At 54.7% G+C, this 22,292-nt stretch overlaps 2 protein-coding genes and 1 long non-coding RNA gene across 8 annotated transcripts; 1 reads left to right on the top strand and 2 right to left on the bottom strand.

The window, feature by feature from the left end:
- LOC309665567 lies at positions 1 to 1,481 on the top strand. 2 transcript variants are annotated; one of them, XR_014266494.1, is made up of 3 exons: positions 1 to 273; positions 873 to 1,006; positions 1,374 to 1,481. It is a non-coding gene; the product is annotated as an uncharacterized lncRNA (long non-coding RNA). The 2 variants fall into 2 exon arrangements; XR_014266495.1 differs by lacking the exon at positions 873 to 1,006.
- Positions 1,141 to 10,749, bottom strand: HOXA10 (homeobox A10). Of its 3 annotated transcripts, XM_082472023.1 has the most exons (4): positions 10,251 to 10,749; positions 6,397 to 6,670; positions 5,772 to 5,884; positions 1,141 to 2,702 (listed from the first exon to the last, which is right to left on the bottom strand). In XM_082472023.1, exons 1-4 carry the CDS (start codon positions 10,258 to 10,260, stop codon positions 2,428 to 2,430), a joined length of 672 nt encoding a protein of 223 aa, XP_082328149.1. In that variant the 5' UTR covers positions 10,261 to 10,749; the 3' UTR covers positions 1,141 to 2,427. The 3 variants fall into 3 exon arrangements, with proteins under 3 accessions (XP_082328149.1, XP_082328150.1, XP_082328148.1); XM_082472024.1 differs by lacking the exons at positions 5,772 to 5,884; positions 6,397 to 6,670 and having other exon boundaries at positions 10,251 to 10,649; XM_082472022.1 differs by lacking the exons at positions 5,772 to 5,884; positions 6,397 to 6,670; positions 10,251 to 10,749 and adding an exon at positions 3,868 to 5,543.
- Positions 10,750 to 12,132: 1,383 nt separating this feature from the next.
- HOXA11 (homeobox A11) lies at positions 12,133 to 16,243 on the bottom strand. Of its 3 annotated transcripts, XM_082472092.1 has the most exons (3): positions 15,779 to 16,243; positions 15,050 to 15,608; positions 12,133 to 13,632 (listed from the first exon to the last, which is right to left on the bottom strand). In XM_082472092.1, the coding sequence occupies exons 1-3, from the start codon at positions 15,917 to 15,919 to the stop codon at positions 13,400 to 13,402; spliced, it is 933 nt and encodes a 310-aa protein (XP_082328218.1). In that variant the 5' UTR covers positions 15,920 to 16,243; the 3' UTR covers positions 12,133 to 13,399. The 3 variants fall into 3 exon arrangements, 2 of the variants coding, with proteins under 2 accessions (XP_082328218.1, XP_082328217.1); XM_082472091.1 differs by having other exon boundaries at positions 15,050 to 15,910; XR_014266432.1 differs by having other exon boundaries at positions 13,558 to 13,632; positions 14,649 to 15,910.
- Between the last annotated feature and the right edge of the window lie 6,049 nt (positions 16,244 to 22,292).

Raw genomic sequence — 22,292 nt, forward strand, 5'->3', positions numbered from 1 at the left:
CTGAGACGATTTCAACTGAAGTAATGAAGGCAGTGTCGTGCTGTCGAGAGAAAGGTGGATCCCAACAACAGGAAACTACCTAAATCACCGACCAGTTCTGGTGCTGCCCGCGCGGAGCTGCCTCGCCCGCCGCCGCCGCCGTTACTGCCGCCGCCGCCGCCAAAGGAGAACCCTGTGATCGCGCCCGGCCCCTCGCCAACCTGCGCCCGCCGCTGTCACTGTGTGTCCCAGGCTGCCGCTAAGGCATCACGGAGGGAGAAGCCACCGGCCCCGGTAAGGTAAACCTGGGAGAAGAAGGGAAGGAAGGTAAAGGAGAGAGAGGAAAATGGAAGGAGGGGAGAAAGCGAGAAGAGAGGAGGGAACGAGCAGTGTGCAGGCTGGTTTCCCAAATCTTGCAGCTCAGCGACCCGGCGCGGCGCCGAGCGGCGGCAGCCCTGGGCGATTCGAAAGCGCAAGGGACAGCAAGGAGTCCGGCTCCCTGTCTGGCCTCGGCCTCCCGCGCTCGCTCCCTGCCACTCGCTCTCCCCCTCTCTCCCTCCCCGCCAGCCAGCCAGCCAGCCGGGGCGCGCGCTCCTGCGCCCCCTCCCCCCTGCTGTCGCCCCCCCCACCTCCCGCGAGCAGGAAACGCGTGGCCCCGCCGAGGGCGACCAGGTCGGGGAGGCCTGCTGGGGGAGGGAGGACCCATGCAGCCCCGCCGCGGTCTACCTAACCGCTGCTGCGGACGCTAGTGACGCGCTGTGGGCCCAGCCTGCTCCCCGGAGTCCTAGGCTGGGGGTCATTTAGGACCCGGAGACCCACGAAATAACCAGCCTCTGCGAACCTCCCCAGGGGCTCCCGAAAGAAATCCTGTTTAGCTTCCTCTGTCTATGCAGCTCCCCTCTCAACTGAAACCACTGGTCCAAGACAGCCACAATCCAGATATACTAGCAAGTCATAAAACTGAACAAAAGCCGACAAACCTTACGGCACCAGGGCTATAGGGCCCAGACAAATTACGACCGTCTAGGTAATATTTAAATAGATGCCTAAAGTAATTGCAGGGGGCGCGGGCTAGTCCTCCTGTTGTAAAAGTAGTGGACGGGATAAAGTGGAAGGTGAAGATAAGAAGTAAAAAAAAAAAAAGAGGTAAAATTAAAAAGCTTCATTCCACAGCTTTTATTCTTCTATAAGAACATAAACATCGTCTTTTCCACGCACAGCAGCATTACAATATTAATTTATTCTGATTTAAGATTAGAAGTAAATAGAGCTAGAACTAACATTTATAATAACGATAGAATGCATTTGCATAAAACAAGATTGGCAATTTTTCATAATAATAGACATTTATACAGATTTGTATTTTATAGTTTTTTCTTTTTCTGCACCTACAGGTTTGACCCTTTTATGCATGTAACTTCACAGTATAAAGGAAACCCAACAGTGTCTCCCTTCTCTAGTCTATTCCGCTTGCCCCAGCCCTCCTTGGCTTCCGTGAATTTTAGAAAGAAAAAGAAAAGAAAAGAAAAAAGGGAAAAACGAGGAAAAAAACCTCCACAAGGTAGGGAGAATTATGGTGTGCTTGTTGTGTGTTACCAGTGGTAACAATTATTTAATGACAAAAAAATCCACTAAATCTGCAGGTATAAACAAAACAACATATGATTATTTATCTACAGCCAGAAGGGCATGGAAATTCAGAGTAAGTGAAGTAATTTAGTCCCACATTGCGAGACCTTACACAAACTGGAAGAGAAGTTTCCTTCTCCTGGTCATTCTTTTCTTCTTTTAAAGCTGGGATATCTTACAGAGGAAGGAAAAATTAATCTTTCTGACTTTCTCAGTTTTGCCAATCAGCCAAAGTCAAGCCCTTTTGCCAACCTGCGTGTCCATGCCTGCAAGCCCTTCTCTTTGCCAAGGAAGAAAGGAAGAAAGAAAAAAGAAACCCAGGGGCCTGTATCCCCTGATTAAACACAGCCCAGCACTCCAGGCAGGCAAGCCCGGTGGCGGCTCCTTGCACCATTGACCTCAGGCCAGACACCTCAGCTGCCTACAATGCGACCTCCGCCTTCTGGCTAGGTTTGCCGGCCCTGCAGGAAACCAGCTCCACCGGGAGGACAGAGGCCATTTCAAGCAGTGGAACCCCGAGACAGCAAACCATCCCTGTCACCGCTTTACATTTAGGACAATATCTCTCTATATAGAATTTTAGCGCTATATGGCTTTTTCCCCCAGAAAACAACAAATAAACCAGCACCAAGCAAACAGAAAAAGAAACAAAAAGTCAGAACAAACCAGCCCTGCACAGATGTAACGGCCAGCGAAATGGTGAGTGTGGGAGGGAGGAATGGGGCTCCGGCACAGGTGCAAGTTCCTGGGCAGAGCCGAAGACAGAGGGAGTAGAACGGCTCTCTGGAAGCGAAAAGAACCGCATTGCCTGGAGCTTCATCAGGAAAAATTAAAGTTGGCTGTGAGCTCCCGGATCCGGTTTTCTCGGTTCATTTTCTTCAGTTTCATCCTGCGGTTCTGAAACCAGATTTTAACTTGTCTGTCCGTGAGGTGGACGCTGCGGCTGATCTCTAGGCGCCGCTCTCGAGTAAGGTACATGTTGAACAGAAACTCCTTTTCCAGCTCCAGCGTCTGGTGCTTGGTGTAGGGGCAGCGTTTCTTCCGGCCACTCTTTGCAGTGAGCCAGTTGGCTGCGTTTTCGCCTTTGGAATTGCCTGGCATTTAAGAGAATAAAGAGGGGAAGGTTAAATCGAGGCCACGCGGGCTGCACGCAGGGGTGAATTCAGATCGTGCCTACCGTAAGAGGGATGCCCTGAGTCACACGGAGAGAGTTATGCCCCCCTTTAGCATGCCCAGGGAGAGCAGTTCCTCCAAAAGTCATTTGCAAAATCGAGTGGGCCTCCAATCTACACCTACTCTCCCAATTTACATTTTCCTCCACTTTTTTCCAAACACCTGTTTTAACACAAAGCTGCCAGGCGCTTGCAGAAGGAACGGCCTGGGAGGGCAGGCTGTATATCTTGAACTTAACGCCTTTCTTTGCTTCTCGCCCCAAGGCAGACAAGCATTTCCTGCAGCCCCCAGGCTGGGGGCGCAGAGTGGTTACTTGGAAGGGGGGCAGGCAACGTGGCTGTGTCTCACTCCAGTTCCCTGGTTGCCCAAGGCCTGATGAGGAGAGGAAGAAGGACATAGATGGGACATGGGGAAGGCACGAAAAACTGATTGGGGTCAAGGGCCCTGCCTCGCGTCTCTCCAGGAGCCAGGGACGTGCAATCTGGGCGATTTCGAGTTCCAGGGGAAGCGAAATGGCCCCTCTCTGACTCTCAGATCAGGGCCCAGGCATCCGGGCTGCATATGCCTTTTCTTCTCCCCGCAACGAGGATTCCCGTCCCTCCAGCAACTTTGAAAAAAGCAAGGGGGATCGTAAACTCGAACTTCGCCGGTTAATGGGCTTATTTATTGGTGCTGGCGGCTGCTTATTTTGGATGCCTTACAAACATCCGCGCTATCTGCGGGCGAGACACTTTCCCTCCCTCCCCCTCCCCCCCGCGTGGGCCGCGCCTGGCAGGCTGGGCCCAGACCACCGCTTAGGGTGCTCCGGGGCTCGGAGAAGGGCACGCACAAGAGGGGAGCTGCTTGCCGGTGTCCTCGCCCCCAGTCGGAGGACGTCTTGGTGTGGGGCGCTAAGCCTGACATGAATTTTTACTGCGTCCCCACGCCCAAATATTAAAAAGCAAGTTCACAAGGTCAGCCTGCCTGCAGTTCGGGCCAAGGCCGGCCGGCTGCCGTGCGGACTCCTGGCTCTCTGCTCCTTCGCTTCTCTGGGTCTGCCTGTCTGCCGGCCCGCCTGACTGCGGCCCTTCAGCGCGCCCTGCTTACCCAGGGAGTCCTTCTCAGGCGAGGCTTTGCTGCTCTCGGAAGGGGCGGGGGAGAGCTCCTCCGCAGCCGAAGACGACGCGTGCGCCTCCTCGTCGCCCTGCGAGCCCCCGCCGCCGCCACCGCAAGCCAGCGTGGGGGGCGGCGGCGAATCGAGGGCTCGCTCCTTCCGGGCTGCATCCGCAGAACCGGAGGCGAGCGCGGGTGGCGGGTCGAAGCCGCGCCCCGGGGGCTGAGCAGGGAACGGGCCGGCGCCGAGCTGCTGCGCGCCGCCGCCGCTGCCGTAGCCCTTGGCTGTGCCATAGGCCTGAGAGAGGCGGAAGTAGCCAGGCACTGGCACCCCGCTGGAGGTGCCCAGGGCGCAGCCGTCAGGCGGCGGGCCCCGCGGGAAGGGGCCCAGCTCGGCAGCGGCGGACGAGCCTTTGGGGCATTTGTCAGCCGAGTCGTAGAGGCAGTAGGAGCTCTCCTCTTTGATGTTCTGCGCGAAAGAGCACGAGGTGGCCTGCGGCGGGGGCTGGGGTGGTTGCGGCTGGGGCGGCGGCTGCTGCTGGGGCTGCGGCGGCGGCGGCCCTTCGGGCGGCTCCAGCCGGCATGACCGGGGCGCTTCCAGCCACAGATCTATAGGCGCGGGCACGTAGCCGTGAGCCCCGGAACCCAGGCCCCCGCTGCCACCACCGCCGCCCGGCGACGCCGCCTCATTGCGCTTGCCTCCCAGAGCTGGGAAGAGCCCGCAGCTCTGCAGCCCGTAGGGCAGGTCGGCGGCCGACGGCAGGTAGACCCCGCCGTGGGCATAGTAGCCGCCGCCGCCGCCGCCCCCCGCGCCGCTGCCACCACCGCCAGCCTCGCCTCTGCCGGAGCTGATGAGCGAGTCGACCAAAAAAGAGTTCGCGGCGGGGCTCTCCGAGCATGACATTGTTGTGGGATAATTTGGCGAAGGAAGCAGATAGCCCTTTCTGGCTGACATTTCTTGTGCAAAACATGCTGAATACGATTAGCAATCCCCCCGCACCGCGGCGAGCGCCCGCAGCCAATCCTGAGCCAGAGTTTCCGCGCGACCACTCCCAGTTTGGTTTCGTAGGCGCGGGGCCGCTCTCCGAGGGCGCCCTCCAAGCCCGCGATTGATATAAATATGTAATCTGTATTGATGGGCCGCGAGACGCACACCCAATACCTCAGCCCAAAGGCCAGGAGCTGCGGGGGCCGCCCCAACGTGGCTGGTAGGGGCCCTGGCCCCTGGGCTCGCTCCCCCCATGCCCAGGCGCGCGCCCTCCTTTGGGGCCTGTTTGAAGGGCCCCTGGGCCCCGCGCAGTTAACAAGTGGGGTGTTTATGGTGCGCACCCCGGCCCGCCTTGGGTGCTCCCCATTTTAATTTCGGAATCAGCCACCAGACCTCGGTGCACTCTAGACACTAAGGGGGGGCCGTCAGGGCCTCAAGCTCTTCCCATTTAGCCCTGGACCTGGAGCTGTCTCCCCAAGGTGGTGGACCTATTCCTAAGGTCACCAGGATCCTCAGAGTGTCCGAAATCCAGAGCAGCCTGGAAGCCGGCAGTTGCCACTTCTTTCTTGCATCCCTCACAGAACTCTTCCCAAAATGCAACGCCCTGGCCTCTCAACCCCGTATGCGCTCCGCTCCTCCTCCGCCAGTGGGTTGATCCAGTTAGGATGTTTACCTATGGCGTGCTCACCTGGCTTGCCTTCTCTGCAGCTCCTGTCGGTGAACCTTGGTGGGCTGCCACGAGTGGGGGGTCAAGGCGACTGACAACTTTGGCTGAGAGACTTCCCCACCCTTACTCCAAGGCCAGAGGGAGGTCCAGCCACCCCGCAGCCACATCACCCTGGCAGCCTCCAAGCTCATACGCCTTTGGGGGAAGTGAAAGAAATATTGATCTTCAGGGTTTTTGGCTTACCGGGAGGCGAAGACCTGGAGGGGGAAACTTGGAGGGGGGGTGGCAAACGGACACCTCTGCCACACAATTCTCGAACTCTCCCTTTAGCCTTGGCATTCGCACGCTGCTGGAGGCTACGACAAGAACGAGTGTCACCACACTCCTAGGTCTCGGTCCCCTCCCCTCTTCCTCCCTCCCCTCCAAACCCACGGCTGGGGCATCCCTCACTCCCGCAGAGTGCGCATTTTAACGAGGCCCGCGGTGAGGAAATCCGTTCTCTGTGAGGCCTGGCTGGGCTCGTGGCCCAGTTATAGGCGCGTTCGGAGGCCAGGCCCTTTGCTCAACAGACACCGGGGCCTCCTTCTTCCCTGGCTGTAGGGACCGCGCTCTTAGTCAACTGGAAACGGCAGGCCCAGGGCGCTAGCCCCCAAGTGTGGGCCTCATACATGTCTCAGGAAATGCGACCTTTTCCGGCCGGATCCAGGGAGCCCAGGAGGTCGCTGCCTTGCCCCTGGCCTACAGGCTAGAGCTCTCCAGGATGCCCCAGGCCTGCCCACTCCGCCAGCTCCGGTCCCTGCAGAGGGCTTGACTGGAGCTGCCGAACGCCGGGATCCCGCTGCGGGCGGCGGCGGGGAAAGACCCTTGCCTTCCGGGTGATTTGCCAGGCACTTGGCCTTGTTCCTCCCAACGTGAACTCAGTCGGAGGAGGAAGCCGAGCCTGAGAGGACCCAGAGAGAGCGTATGGGAGAGCTGGCGGCAGAGCCCTGGTGCTGGCTTCTGAGATGCAAGTAAGCAGTTGCGGTCTCTGCCGGCAGCCGCTGCTCGGCGCGCAGCACCCGGAGGCCGTGCCACCGCTTGCGCTGCGCTCCAGCCACTTACACCTCTGCGCCCCGCGGTGACCGGCTCTGCAGACTGGACGTCTGGGGTGGAGAAGAGAGGGATAGAGAAAGAGAGGAACAGAAGGAAAGAAGGACAGAGGGAGAGAAAAGAGAGGGAGAAAAGGGGAGAGAGAGCATGAGAGAGTCAGCTCTCTCCAATCCGACAGGGTCTTGAGGCTGCAGTAGCGGCGCAGCCGAATCAAGTGAGGAGTCTGTGCCGAGAGATCAGGATCTGTCCTTCACTCTCCATATCGCTCAAACGCACAAGGCCAAGGCAAATTTTAATCGGGCTAGGCTCACGAGGTCAACGAACTTGAGTACCAAAAGCTTCAGACCACGCAGCCCAGGATCCTTCCCCAGATGGACTTGGTCCTTACCCACCTTGTAAGGAGAGTGAAACTGACTGGGACTCTCGTGCTCAGCAGTGCTACTGGGAAATGCCACAAAGCTGAGAACTGCCTGAGAAGGGAGTTTTGCCCCTCAGCACTGTCCATACCTCTCAGGAAATCTCTGCCCAGTGGGAAGTAGGTTCCAAGTACAGGAGAGGGTCCCTTGAGGAGAATGAGCCCCCAGCAGGCCAGTGAGCCAGGACTTGGTGCCTTTTCAGACAAAATGCAGAAAGCAACTTCCCAGTCCACAGGTTAGGAAGGACCAGTGGCCACAGGAGAGAATGCTTGAGATGGTGGAGGCTAAAAAAATAAAGTGAAAGACAACGCTCTAAAGGATCTAAACCTGTTTTTCTTAACCTTTTTGGAAGTTAAGGCCCCCTTTGGTAAATCTAAGGCCATGTTCTGACTCTTATCCTGTGAAAAATGCACATCTGTGCATTCCCACAATTTGACCCATTATTTTCAGGGAGTTCACAGACCCCTCAAAGCCTTTTCCTTGGGGTCTCCAGAATGTTCCAGGGCTCTCCGGGAAATCAGCAGCCCTGCCAGTTTGACTAGTAAGACAAGCTGGGTACCCGGCTGTAGGCAGCTCAGGCCCAATCTAGTAAGAGCTCTGTAGGGTGGCCAAATGGGCTTCTAGGCTGAATGGGATCCAAGAGCATGCACGCTCCAACCAAGGTTACAAATATCAGTTTGGTACCGCATCTGCTATGAGAAGGCCACCTCAGCTGTGGAGCAGAGGAGGTGGAAGGCCTGCTGAGGGCTCACACACCATGGCATTGGCACTTGGGTCTTCATGGACCTTTGGGGAAAGCTGAAGGTTTCTCTCCAGCGTCTTTTCCCCCCTTCTAATAAACCAAACGGGATGTCGAGTTTGTGCGGTTTCTTGTTTGAAAAAAAAAGAATATGTAAGCCTGTGTGGGATCCCCTCTCTGGCCCAGACTGTCACTCCACCTCCACTGCTGAGCCGAGAGTGTGTGGAGAGCCCGCAGATGCGCCTGGGAAGCAGACTGGCCTGCCTGGCTGGCTGGTTCGAACAAGAAGATATCTACACAGCAGAAGCTCAAGTAAAACGCCTGCTGCCTTCTCAGTCAGCCTTAGCGCTCCCAGCATCCCCGACCGCCCCCAAGCCTCCACACTCCCCAGACTGTAACACCGAGGTGTTAGCTTCCTCAATAAAATATTCCATTTATCGATCATCTCAGCTTTCCGGGGGTTCCCTAACCCCAAGAGATTAAGAAAAACAATTCAATTGCAGCATGGGTTGGCTTCTGGACACTCTCTCTCCCTCTCGCCCATTTGCCTTCTTTTTTTCTCTTTCACCCTCTTTCCCAGCTGCCGAATTTCTCTCTTGTTGGTCAGGATGCCTTTGACCTAAAACTCTCTGGTGTCTACTTGCTTCAACCAGGCCTGTGCAGCTGCCAGGGCCCACATTTTATTTAGGAGTAAATATTGCTCATTTCTACCTGGTTAATTACATGCCCCTTCAGCTATGGAGCCGAAGTAAATGACAGGCTGGTGAAATAAGCCCTTTGGCAAGGATTACCATGCAGTTCACCAGATAGCGGATTGCTTCTCCTGAGTAGGCCCTTGCAAACCACGAGAAATAATAAACTGTTATTACCAAAAAATATTCTTATAAAAAATACCAGGTACTGAGATTGAGATAGCCAGTAAACAATTTTACTGTTTACAGTAAACAATATCTGAAGGTCACTCTCAATGCTTTCTGGGCTCAGAATTATCTGATCAGCTGTGGAGTTGAGATGCAGCCTCAGAGAGGAAAAATAAATGCTACTTCCACAAATCCAGCTTTAACAAAAATTCTGGACTTTTTTGATTCACGCATTTACTGCATATTTAAAATTTTGGGGGGTGAGCAGTAAACTTCTTCTCCTGTTCATCTTTAAGAATGTCAACCTTTTCAGGGATACAGTATTTGATGTGTCTGCTTAGAATCAATCAGGTGCAATGTGTCCCTAAATTTTTTTCTATATCCAACCACTGAACTGACCCTTCTCTCCTGATGGGGGGAGTGTTGGGGCCTTTTCATTCACCCCTCACATACACCCCTCAATTGCAATATCCTTAGTTTCATCCATCATAAACTGCCTCTGGCCTTGAAACTAGAGGCAGCTTTGGGATTTTAGGGAAGGCTCAGGCTGCAGAGAGCACCGTGTGGGCGCCCACTCCTTGCTTTATTCTGGCAGAGTTTGGGAGACCATGCTCAACAAAGACCAGTGACTGTGATCGGCAAAATTATACATGCACACACAGGCGGCACCTACTTTCTCTGAGATTCCCCCCTATTCACCCATGCACAGTATATTTGTGAAAAGAAAATAACCATTTCGAGAAACGAATGAAAACATACTGGAATAAAAAATTTGAAACTAGGAAAAGAGGAAATTTGAACTTGGCCTCCGAAATGTAAGTGATATGATTATTTAAAACTTGTTTTATGACAACTCTGATGGAGAAATTGATCAGAGTTTATCCTTAGTGCCAGCCTTTGAAACTGTATAGGTATTTACCAATACATTTTTTGCGCATTTGCAAAATGTGCAAAAGATCTCATTTTTGCATCTAAGAAATTGCTGCAAAACTCCAGCCAGATTTATAGCGGTACATTCCAAATAAGCAACACAGACTTCCCTGGCAGCCTCAAAAATATAATGCTACTTTTCTGAATTGACCTTTTTTGGAACAAATGTTACCCCCAATCTGCTGGGCAAACCTAGAGATCGCACATAGTAGGAAACCAGCTACCTCCCAGACTTCTGCCCCAGGGAATAAGCCTGCCCCAGCAGCTACTACGGTCGCTGACCACCTCATTGTTTCGAGTAGAAACTTTCAGTTTTCCCCAGTCCCGCCATCTCCCCGACCCTTTTTTTTTTTTTTACCACCACAATCCCGTATCCCAGCACAGTTGGGACCCTTTTGCTTGGATGCTCCCCATCCCAGGTTCATCCCATTCTGAATATTTCTACAAAATCTAAAGATCGCCTTAGGTTAAATGCTGGCGCATAGAGTTAAAATCGTCAGCTTTTCCACTGAGGCCTCCCCCTGCTTTCCAACCTTAGGGGGCGACGAGAGAAGGGGGGTCGAGTGGGCTGAGCGCCTATAGCGTCACCCCCCAGCTCACAAACCCAGCCACTTTCCCAGCCCTGCTCAGACACCGGCCCCACTCCCGCCCCAGCCAGATTGAAATTGCTAAACTTGTTGCCTCTTACCTTGACACATTTCCGAAATCACTGCCAAGGGAAAAGCTGGCTTCTCCGCGCCGCGACGCCTGCGAGGCCTAGAGAAGGCGCGTTGCTTTAAATTACAACACCAACCACTTCTTGAAGGTGAGCCCCCCTTTTTTTGATACGAAGGAGAGCGGGACAAGTGAAATAATGTAACGTGCCGCTTTTAGTATCTAAAGCGAACAAAGGCCAAGAAATGCGCTGGGGTTCTCGGCTCCCCGGCGGCTTTGACATTGATCGGAAGTGCGCCATCTCGTGGCGGCTGAGCGCCTAGGCCGGGCCCGAACTCCAGCCCGGACTCCAGCCCGGAGCCGGGAAAGGATAGCAGGCTCAAGGCAGAGACAGAGGGAGAGAGTGTGCCCAGCCCGCTGCTAAAGAGATCTCATTTTTACATCTAAGAAATTGCTGCAAAATCCCAGCCGGGTTTATAGCGGCGCATTCCAAATATGCAAATTGGCCTGCCCCGGACGGGTTTACGACCACATTGTCACAGCCATCGGAGGATGGGCTTTTATAGGGCTCAGAAATCAAACCCGCGCCCGCTCGCCGCCCTCCCTCGAACAGTCCTCCTGGCTAGACTCTCTGTAGCAACTTGTGAGACTTGGTTAATCTTTAACCGTCCCAAAGGAAGTCTCCTTAAATCCTAGGCTTCCCTGCCCACTCCTTCCCTGCCCCCCAGGAGAGTCCTGTTCACCTCTGTGTGTCTGTCTATCAACCTAGACATTCATCTCGGGGGTCCGTCCCATTCTCCTTTGAGCTTGATTTCCCCAGTCGCGCAAGTTAGACAAACACACAAACAAATAAACAGAGCGGGGGTATGGGGTCTGGGGCCTCTCTCCAAACTCCATCCTCTCTGCTGCTCTGGTCCTGCCTGAGTGGCTAGGGAGAGAGTGGGGATGGAGGAGGGGTGGGCAACAAAAGGCTCTGGCCTTTCGCCCTGCCCCTCAAGGTTATGGGTGATGTCCAAATTTAAGGCAGAAGTTCAAAGGCAGGAAACAAAGAGGAAACCAGTATCTTTCTCTCCCCAAAGGGAAAAGGCAGCCTCAACTGGGAGCTGGGGAGAAAAGAAAGCGCTCTTAGAGACTCCTGAGAGTCTGCCCTGTCTTTGTACCCAGACCAGTCTCCCTCTTGCTGCAGGGCTCCCCAGGGCAACCTAGAGTGTTTCCACTTCAGGCCTCCTAGTCTTGAGGTAAGTGAGTCCAGCCTGGGATCAGACGCACTGGCCACCTCAAGTCCCAAGGCTTTCTCCCAGGGCTGGGGTCAGTTTGAGAGGATGAAGCCCCGTATTCCAGGCCCTGAGATACCCCATTGCTGGGACCCCACTTCCCCAAAGGACCTGGCCATTCACCTTGGCTTCCTAAGTTTGGCTTCTAATGGAGTTAAATCCTAAGTCACCTCCCCACCCGCTCAGGGGCCTAGTAACTTGCCCCTTTCCTAAGGCGGGGGTGGTGTTGGTGCTGGGGGTGGCAGACATTTGGCAGTAAAAGACGAGCAGGGAGAGGAATGTCACACCAGGACCCAATACTCAAGTTTCCACAGTCTTTATTTTCCTTGTGCCCTGTCACCTGTATACATGCTGCGACATACGCAGTGGGTGAGAATGGAGGACAGGCCAATACTCCTGTTACAAACAGAGCCACCAGACGCTTCTTAACACAGGGAGGCAGAGGAGATTTAATGGAAGGGTGCCTGCCTTTCTCAGCTGAGGTCTCCAGACCACGGAGGGCCGAACAACCTCAGAGCATCTCCTTAACACTTTTCAAATATTGCAAGAAATTAAAAAGACCATTCCCGACACACTTCCCATCCCCTCCAGTACCCCAAAGGCGATCAACTAATGGCAAAAACAAAAAGTATTCAAACAAAATAGGTTATAGTTCCTTTATTTACAAGTCTTTTGAACACCATCCCTGTATGAAGCATACATTCAAATATTTTTAGCAGTGAGTGAGTTTAACCATGGAACACTGTAAACAGATAGAGCCTTTAAATATTTTCTTCATCTTTTTTCCCCCTCTACATTGCATCTTTTAAAATTTGCTTTGGTTCTTTCAGGGAAATATATATATATAATATAATATTTATCTTTTAAAATAATTCCAAATCACTCTCGAGCTCTTGGAAGTTCGCTGGAAGCTTCCAAGCTCAGTTCTGGGGTGGTGAAGGGCAGAGCGTGGCGTGGGAACTGGGTGCTTGCGGGGCTCAAGCCCCTCATCGCTGGGGACTGCTGGCCAGGTCCGCTGCTCTGCTGCTCCCCCACTCCGCTGAGCAAATCCAAGCTTGATTTAAGTGTGCTGTAGACTTTGCCAAGCTGCCGCACTCCACAGGCATTTCCTGCAGGGATCTGGTGGCCAGTGGCCTGGGTGCAGCCTCTCGGCTTTTTTATGTCTTCCACCTCAGGGAATGGTCTGCTCTGCCACCAGGCTTTAGGCCAGAGTGGCAGGCCAGGACGAACACCCTAATCGGTAGGAAAAACTAGGTGAGCTGCAGAAGTCGACTGCTGGAAGCTCAGGCCTGGGACCGTGTGGTGAGTGGCTAGGAGGGGGTGGAGAGCCCCTAATGCCACCTGGAATAGTAGATTATTTTTCCCTCAAGGATGAGCAGCCCTCTCCCACCTCACAGCCACCTCTTAGTCCAGTCATCTTTCACATTGGCTTTGGAAAGGAGCCCCAATCCGGACATCTAGGAATCCCCCGCCTTCCTTCTGCTCCTGTTCCCAAACTGAACTGGGTTTGGAGATCTTGACGCAGGGGTCCTGGAAGTGGACAGGCTCCATGTGGAGGGTCCCTGGTCGGGGTCATTCTCCAGGGGGCCTGGAGGGGGCCCAGTCCCTGATGGAGACCACACCCAACCCGAAGCTCTGCAGTCTCCAAGAGTGAACCACCAGGGGCCCCAAACCATTCACTCTCGTTGATGCACAACTCTCCAAATCCAATTATTGTTAGAAATCTTAACCACCGATGCCCAGGAGCGTCCCGAGCGGCCTCCTTCCAGGCTGTCTCCGTGTAGCCTCCCCTCTCTTGCACATCGCCTTTCTTCAAAAGTCACCGCGTGCCTTGACCTTGTCAAGGTCAAAATCTGCATATAATCTCATGTGTATGAAGCCCCCCACCCAGTTCCAGTTGGCTGGAGCCTTAGAGGAGCGGGTTGGCCGAGTAGTACTGTAAACGGTCTCTGTTAATTTTTTTTTCCTTCATTCTCCTGTTCTGAAACCATATTTTGACTTGACGGTCAGTGAGGTTGAGCATGCGAGACAGCTGCAGGCGCTTCTCTTTGTTGATGTACACACTGAAGAAGAACTCCCGCTCCAGCTCCCGGATCTGGTACTTGGTGTAGGGGCAGCGCTTTTTTCGGGTTCGTTGGCCACCTGTAAAGGGAGAAAGAGGCAGGGAGAGAGCCAGGTGTGACGGCTGCAATCCATCCCAGAGCCCCAAGTGGAGGAAAAGGGCTGGCCCCAGGGACTGGAGGCCCTGCCCAAGCCCCATCAAGGTCCCCCCAGGTCCCTGCCTTCAGGCTCCTACTGCCGGCTGGGGAGAAGCTGCCGGCGGAGGCTCAGCTCCAGATAAAAGCCAGCTCCCTAGATAGGCCCCCAGGGAAGCTGCTTACTCTGCCCCAGAGCAGAAAGGAGGGCTCCTCACTGCAACAGGCGAGTTTGTGCCGCTGAAACCGCTTTCAAAGCAGCGAGCGGGGGTTGCCGGCTGCCTACAGCCTGGCCAGACTAAACAAACAGCCGCCCGCCCGCGGACATTTCACCTTCCAGCACCTGGGCGGCCGGTTCCCGAGGCAGTAAAGGCGGCCCCGGCCCCAGTCTTTCCCGGCTGCGGCGGGACTCGGCCCTCGTTAACATCTGGGGCAGCTGCCGGGTCTTCGTCAGCCTGAGTTCTGGCCATCAGCTCCTGCCTCCTGGCTTCCGCGAGGTGGGGAGGTGGCAGCGGAAGCCCCCTACCCTGGGCCTTTCCTGAGGACCAAGGCCACACAGCCATCCTGGTTCCCCGGCAGAGCAGGGGTGTTATTCCAGATAGGGTGGAGGAACGAGGGGTTTCCCGGAGCTGCGGGCAGGCTCGACTTGCTCCCCTTTCAATAAAACTCCACCAGAAGTAAAGAAAAAAACCCGCTTTTGACAGATTGAATAACAACTGTAACATGCAGTCGGACAGAAGGCAGCACGTAATTGCCACCGCGCCACAGGAAAATGGCTTCCTTTGGACAAAAAGGCCAACTTTGGGTTAATTTGTTTCTTTTAATGTATTACTTGAGCTAAGCGGGCTATTTTATCTGTTAAACACGCTCCTAGCGCCATCGTTAAACAGCGATGTCTTTGAATCCCGGCCGGGACTGGAATCCCGGCGCAACACATGGCTTTTATAAAAATCTCCGGATTACCTCGCTATCAAAGGCTCCGGAGCCCTTGCAAGGGGAATTTACAGGCGCCCACCTCCGGCTCCCCAGCCCCGAGCTGGTCCCGAGAGGGGTCGAGCTGCTGGGCTTGGGAGCTGAGAAGGGAAAAAAGGGAAAAAGGCAGTTGTGTGGGGTTTTTTGTTTGTTTTGTTTTGTTTTTTTTTTTTTTTTTTGCAGGCATGCCTTGGCCAGTGGGTATTTCACGGCCAATTTCAGCACTCGCCACGTGATCCCGCCTTTTATAACAAAGTTTTGTTGGGGGAAACCTAAAGGCCCTTCATAAACCTTATATGCTTATAAAACAGCATATAAAAATTTAACAGCGGTGCTGCGCTAGATTTCCAACTCCCCTTTCATAAAGCGCAGGGCGCTGCCTTTATACGTACTGGAGCCGCCGGCCTTGTCCTCAGTGTGGCCGGAAGACGACTCGGGGCTGCTGCTGCTCTCGGGGCGCCGCCGCCGCTCCTTTTCCTCCGCCGCCGCCACCGCCTCCCGGCAGCCGCCGGCGCCGCTGTCCGAACTTGAAGTTGCCGGCGTGCCCGTGGCCGCTGCCGCCGCCGCCGCCGCCGCCGCCGCGGAGGTCGCCGCGGCTGCCGGGGGCCCCTTCTCGGCGCTCTTGTCCCCAGGGTAGTCGGAGGAGGCGAGGTTTTCCGGGGTGCCGTAGGCCGTCTCGAAAAACTGGTCGAAAGCCTGTGGCAGGACGCCGTTTCGGCCCACGGTGCTATAGAAATTGGACGAGACGGCGGGGGTGGGGTGGTGGTAGACGTTGGCCGAGCTCTTGGCCAGCACGTCGCCAGGCACGCCGGCCGCGCTGGGCGCCTGCAGGCAGTCTCTGTGCACGAGCTCCTCCGCGGAGTAGCAGTGGGCCAGATTGCCGCGGGGGTGCCATTTAGTGGCGGGCTCAATGGCGTATTCTCTGAAGGTCACTTCGCGCACGGGTTGGACCTGGGGCAGGTTGGAAGAGTAGGAGTATGTCATTGGGCGCGAAGACGGGGTCTGGGGCAGAAAAGAAGGGAGGCTGGAGAAATCTGGACCCGAGACGTAGTAAGTACAACTTGGCAAATACATGTTAGAGGAGCAGGGACCACGCTCATCAAAATCCATCATTGGGCTACCTTGGGCTTTCCGCAGTAGCCGAGCTTAACATGATTCTCCACTGCAGCTGCCTCTTTGAAGCGGATCCGTGAAGTAGAAATTTGGAGACGTAAGCTGACGTGGAAATCTATCCCCATCCTTAGCAGGGAGGTGCTGGTCATGTGACCCGATGTTGAAATTGACAAGCTGCTAGCTAGTCCGGGCCTTCCCCCCCCCTTTCCTTTCCTTTCTTCCACCCCCCCCCCCCGCCCCCGGCTTCCTTTCTTTGTAGCCACCTCAAGGGAAGCAACAGATCGTCACTCGGTGTTCTCACCGAAAGCACGTAATCGCCGGTGTAACTCATGTTGGCTGGGGTGGCCTCCCGGCGCGCGGCGAGGCTGGGTGCTACCCCGTGCCAATTGCTTGTGCTCAGCTGCACGGTCCTGGCCCTCGAGTGCGCCGAGGGCGGTGAGAGAGCTCAACTCCTGCCACCCACCACTCCCCGGGTGAGGGAAGCCACAGGCTGGGGGTGGCCGGGTGGGAGCTCGTCGCTGCGTGGCCCGTGCGTGGTCTTGGAATCTATTCGCCTGGAGGCTCGCGTTCGCACCTCCTTCTTGGCTGTCCCCCTCCCACAGGCTTGCTTTGGGAACCACCTCTGCCTCCGACTTTGGCCGGACCCCCTTCGGGCCAGGGTTTGCAGCCGTGGATGTGCCTGCCTCGTGGCTCGCCCGATTTGCACGGTGACTTGATTACACGCTCGCATTCATGGTCACTTCCGAAGCGCTTTAGTGCCTTCCGTCCCTAAACCGCCAACAACCTGGGCGGCTTCCCCCGCGGTTTGTCAGGGATCCGCAGGTCCCGGAAAGCCCTTCGTCTCACCCGGGATCCACCTCCCTTTCATTCTCCCTGCCGGCCTCCTCACCCCACGCCCTGCCCTTGGAGAAACCCGCTCCTCCTCGCTGTCTGCCGGGGTTCGGAGTGACACCGCAGAGCCAGAGGCGTGGGAGCTGCGCCGCTGCGCACTGGTCCGCCCGCCCCCTTGCCGGGTCTTCTGGAGCTGAGGACTCGGGGAACCATGGAATTGAGGCGAGCCTTGGGCTGCTTTAGAGGCGCTGACATCCAAGGAGACTTCTCCTGGGTATGCTGCACCTTCCGGGAGCCCACAGCTGAGCTCCAGAGCTGTAGGGAGAGTGGGGGCAGTGAGCAGGGGGCGAGGGCCAGGGAGCCGTGGCTGAGAAAGGGGTAACACGCCACCTTTCCTCTGCAAAGCTTGAGAGCCAGGGATGTGCAGGACAGAAACTCAGAAGGCTCGGCGCCTTTCCGGCTACTCATCCCACAGAAGGGACACAATGCCAGAGAAAAGAGACGTCTTTCTGAACCTCCCAGCACCTTGGGTGAAAAGAACGCTTTGAAAAGGCTAGGTTTGAGCTAAAGAGAGAGACAGAGGCCATAGCAGCTAGTATGAGTCTAGCTTTCTTGGGAAGAGGAGAGAAAAAAAAATGAAATGGTGAAAAATGCTTGCCATCCTGCAGGACTGAATGAACAATGTTTGGGAGAAGCAGAAGAGGAGGGCATAGAGCAGTCAGGCAGGGCCAGGCGCTGGGAGGGGTCCAGCTCTGAGGCCTCCCCACACCTATCTTCTTGGAAGGAACTCGATGTCGCTGAAGGAAAGTTGAAAAATGAAAAAGAATAACCTTTTCCCTTTCCCCATCCAGGAAATAGCCGAAGGTATTTATGTATCTTGGGGAGATTTAGAGTATAACCTCTAAGATCTTTGGTATTTAAGTGTCAACATCGATTTATTTATTTATTGCTGAGCTAACTGTAACTGACACAATAACAAAATCTAATCGTGTATTGCACTGGAAAAGAAATATTCTCATTATGTATTTTCTCTAAATGATGGCCCACCATTGCATTTGAATACTCGCTGTAAATATCAATAATATCGAGTAATTACTCTGTAGTGGAGTACACTAATTTATTAGCATTTATGTTTATGTGGCTCCTACCCACCCCCTCCTTTACAGGGGTTGCGTATCACAAATCAAACTACTCCGACACATTGGTTTAATGAACGCTTTATTCAGGATTTGCTGCAAGAACTTCCATGCCCCTTGAATCCCTGAGAGCTGAACTTGAAATTATTTGTGCATCTCCAGCTTGACATATTTGGCCACTGTGGCTTGTGCAGAGGGCAGTATCGGGGTGAGTGAAAAGGTCTGGTGGGAAGGAAGGTCATTGGGAAGGGCAGCTTGAGACCTCCTAAAGCTGGGAATCACAGTTACAGGATTGCCCTGCAGCGAAAAAACTTCTATTTCCAGCGGTGACCAACAAGGCAAAATATTTATTTCTCCACAGCATCTCTTTCTTGAAGACTGAATATAAAAGGGAGAAGGAGAGGTTTGCGAACAGCAGTATTTAAGTCATTCCCTGACTGATTTTGGCTCTCAAACTCTCTCCCAGCAGCCCACCCGGTCCCCGCCACCCCGACCCTCGAACAAAAGGAATGCTTGAGGGGTTTCAGTGACTTTGCCATAACAAAGGCGCCACCATTGCGGGGCTTGCCCTGCCCCTGGGTGAAGGCAAACAAATTCTTGCACTTGTATTAGGGCTTTTAAGACTATAATTGAACCCGGGGGCGTCTAGGAGAACCAAAAACTGTTCTAGACAGACCTGGGGTTTTATAGCAGTGTTGGCAGTCAACTTCAGCTTGTGCCTGAGCAGACCGGCTGCAGTGGCCCACCAGCGGGGGACGCCAGGCTACCTACCCTAGCTGCACGCAGCCCCTCTCCCCATTAGATCGGTTTTCCCCTTGGTGCCAGGGAGAGGGGGGTCACCACAGAAAGGTTGGTATAGGGATATGTGCCGTTCCGTAGAACTAGTGCCTCCCACGTTCTTGAGAGCCAAGCTGAGAGGGTGCTGGTCAGTCTGGATCCCATGGGTGTCTGCAGGAGACAAAGGCGAATTCCCGAGGAAAGGCTGGGGCAGGGGAAGGCACTCTAGGAGCGGCTGGAAGGGCAATTCGGCTGAACCAAAGCGGGGTGCCGGGAGGGTCTTGCAGCCTGGAACGGGGTGAGTGGGGGCGTTGCTGTGAAGATGGATGAGGATAAAGGCTCTTGATGCCAGAAGGGAAACCGCCTGGAGCGGCGAATGCTTTTAGTTCCCCGGCAGGGACGGGAGGCGGATGCTCTGATCCCCAGTGCTGCGCACTGTTCCCAGCTTTGCCTGCTTCTGCCCCTCTTGCCTAGAACATACTGGCGGTGTGAAGGTTTTTGGGGGGGCTATTCGGAGGTAGGTGCAGCTCTGAGGATCAGACCAAATCTTGGGGAGGCAGAGCTTCGGGTCCTTGGTTTTGACTTTACTCTGAGCCTAATTGACTCTTCCGCTTTGCAGGAGGCCCAACAGCCAAGCTGAGCCCACCCGGCTCAAGAGAACACCCGACCGGGGGGGCTAAGGCTGCCCTGGAAGGCCAAGTGTGAGTTGCATTTTTTGAAGAGTCCAAGATGGGCATGGCTGTGACATTGGCCCTGGAGACTGGTTTCCCATGAGTTGTTCTTTCTCAGGAGCTCCACAGTGTGAGGCCATCTCCAGAAAACAGTCTTCAGTGTGTATTTCCTTTTATCGTCAACCCGGAGCCCCACGGCAGCTAATGCAAGAGGCCAAAAATGTTTTGGAGGAAGAAAAACAAAGGCAGGAAGTGGCGGCGGCTTGACGGTGCGTGTGTGTCTGCGGAGAAGGGAGGGAGCCCTTTCAATCTCTTCTTGTTTTTCCAAACTTCAGGGTCCAGGCAGCCCTCGCAGGGCCGGCCCGTTGCTCCCCGCGCAGCATTTGGAGATGGCCACCCGGAGAGGAGAAGGCTGGCGCCGGAGCCAGCCTTGTCAGGCGGAAACGGCTAACGAGGCGATTTGCTCAGCAAAGCAGACCAAGCCTTTCCAAACTTCATTTGATTTGGCCCTAAAAGTGGGGGGTTGGGGGATTCTGCAACACCTCCCGGACCCTCCTTGACAGGCGGGCTGAGTGCTCTGTGGCGGGGATTCGGGAGCCCTGCACTCCACGCGCCTTCCCAGGCGGGATATGGGAATAAAGTGTGTCCAGATGCCTCTGCCCAGCACTGCCGCCTCCCCTTCTTCTTGCAGCCGAGGGGTCTGGGCAGCAGCCGGAGGGTGCCTGCTGGCAGTGCCCAGGCTGGGTAGCCTTGGCACGGTTAGTGTGCACCGGTGTTGTCGTGCTGGGGGCGTTTCCAGCAGAGTCATTCAAGGGATGTGAGCAGAAAGGACCATCATTTGATAGGCAGCCTAACACCCGCTCACTCTGAGGGAGGATAGAGCTAGGGGGCAGGGAGTGCCTCCACACTCCGGGGTTCCCAACCCTAACGGGCCATGCTGCTAGCCTGCCCTCTTCTCTCTTTGGGGCTGGCTTGGCCTCTGGCAGCGGCTCATTGTCCCGGAATCTGAGAACCTGAAGTCCCCGTGCCACTTGCAGCCCTGTGACTGCTCAGTGCATAACCCTTAGTGTGAATGCCAACATCAGGCTGTCCGTTCACTCTGTTTCCTCCCTAGCCATCCATCTCCATCTCCCTGCGGCTCCTGCTTGCCGGTCTCCTGCCTCTTTCCAGCTGAGTCTCCCCTTCTGCGGCCTCCCGCCTCTTCCGATACCTCCCCTAAGCTGAGCAAGAGCTGAGGTGCCACTGGAGGGCACTCAGTTCAGAAAGCACAGAGAAAGGAGGCTGGTTAAATTCCTGACTCTCCCCCAATTCAGGCCTCCACCAGGGGTCTGAACTGGACTTCTCCCTTCCTTCTTCTGAATACTCCATTCCAGGTTCTTTTTCTCTCCCTCCCTCTCTCATCAACATTCCCTCCTTCTCTTCTTAGGACTCAGCTCCTGCTTTGTAGGCCTGGCAACCTTGGATGGCAGCCGGCCTGGGAGGGGTAAGGCCCACCTGACAAACCAAAATTCACTCCCAAAGATCAACAGTTGTTGATCTGTGGATCACATAGAGCACCAAATTTTTTGCTTTTTCTTGCTGGTCTGAGCCCCTACCTTCCTCTGTCCCTAAATGCCACACCTGTTTCTAGAAAGCTATACAAAAGAACATTTCAACCCCTGTGATCATACTGCACACAGGTGCAAGAGCCAGCTGGAGGACCCAGGGTGGAAATGGCTATCAAGCCCTTCACGGGGCTGGAGGCCAGGCCGCCATTTGGGGGCTTTCTCTTTCCAAGTGGGAGATCTCCTGGAGGTACATCTGTCCTCCATGGTAAGCCTGGGAGATAGGTTGTCTGGGAAGCCCAGGAGATCTCCTAGAATTTGTTCTTAGGAAACCGTCTATTGGCAGATCATGGCCAACTAATCACATTTCCAGGCACGGTCTAGAGGAGGCACTGAAGCTTCAGTGAAATATCAGGAGACCCCCTTCTATCACTACTAGGTGGAGGCAGGGGTTAATTTATCTCCTTGGCTTGGAGAGGCACCTGTCCCACCCACAAGCTCCTCCTCCCTTCCCTAAAGCAGGGGAACAGGTAATGCCTTGAACTTGACCTTAGGGTTGGTTCTTATCTGACTCACAGGTTCAATCTCCAAGGTCCCTAAAGATCTGAAGAAGTCCACATCCTTCCACTGGCCACTGAGGGGTGGGGCATAGGGTTTAGCAGAGGGTCTCAGACACCCAAGCAATCTGGTTATTATTTAGTTTTGTGTGTCCCAAAGTGATGGGAGAAAGAGGGTTACTTCCTTTGAGAAGAACTATTTTTATTTTTATTGTTGTGGACTCATTAAAGATTTTTTTCCCCTACTGAGTGGGAACAGATGGGGGTGGGGGTTGAAGGGCAAAGCCCTGGCTCCCAGTGTCTGCCTTCCATTCTCCCCGCAACTTCGGCCCAAACGGCTTGGGTTGCCCCAGCCAAGTGTATCCGTAAGAAAGAGGACAAAAGACGGCAGCTCAACCAGAAGGCCATTTCTGGTCCTCCGGGTCTTGGTCTGCACGTCTGCGGCTAACAGGAAGCTCCCATACCCCAAGCTTCAGCTGCCACCTAGGCTCCTTCCCCAGGCTCCTCCGGTTCTACTCAGCCTCGATCCATGGCTCACATTCCAGGCTGGAGAAGAGCGAGCCCCCGCCTAGCCTAGTCAAACCCTGCCCTAGGAGTCTCCCCTTTGTGCCCTGATAGGCAGTTCTGTGATGGTACCTGTCCACGGACAATCCTTCTACCTACTGTCGCCTCAAGACTCCACCCATGCAGCCCTAGGGATAAAGCTCAGCTTTCCTGTATTCTGTTAAAAAAAAAAAAAAAAAAGATGAAATCGTTTGCAGGGCCTCTGTGATTCACCTGGAGCAATAAGCTCGGCGGCAGACCAGGTTTAAGCGATTGACCACTAGGCCTGATGCGGTGACCTGCTGCAAGTAGGCTATGGGCAGAAGTAAGGGGCCCCGACCCCTCCACAGCACAGTGAGGGGGTTCTTGGGGTCTGGGAGTCAGGGATTTTTACCTTTGGCAGAAAGCACCTCACTTCTTGGCCCATATTTTAGGCAGGAGAAGAAGAGCATCAAAGTTCTCA

The sequence above is a fragment of the Balaenoptera physalus genome, assembly GCF_965194825.1.
Source record: "Balaenoptera physalus genome assembly, chromosome: 8".
In the NCBI taxonomy this organism is placed as follows: domain Eukaryota; kingdom Metazoa; phylum Chordata; class Mammalia; order Artiodactyla; family Balaenopteridae; genus Balaenoptera; species Balaenoptera physalus.

Coding starts and splice junctions, on each gene's coding strand:
- HOXA10 (XM_082472022.1), bottom strand. CDS start 4,828: ATGTCAGCCAGAAAGGGCTATCTGCTTCCTTCGCCAAATTATCCCACA. Junction 2,703..3,867: donor GCCTGAGAAGGACTCCCTGG/GTAAGCAGGGCG, acceptor CTTAAATGCCAG/GCAATTCCAAAGGCGAAAAC.
- HOXA11 (XM_082472091.1), bottom strand. CDS start 15,770: ATGATGGATTTTGATGAGCGTGGTCCCTGCTCCTCTAACATGTATTTG. Junction 13,633..15,049: donor GGACAAGGCCGGCGGCTCCA/GTACGTATAAAG, acceptor CTCCCTTTACAG/GTGGCCAACGAACCCGAAAA.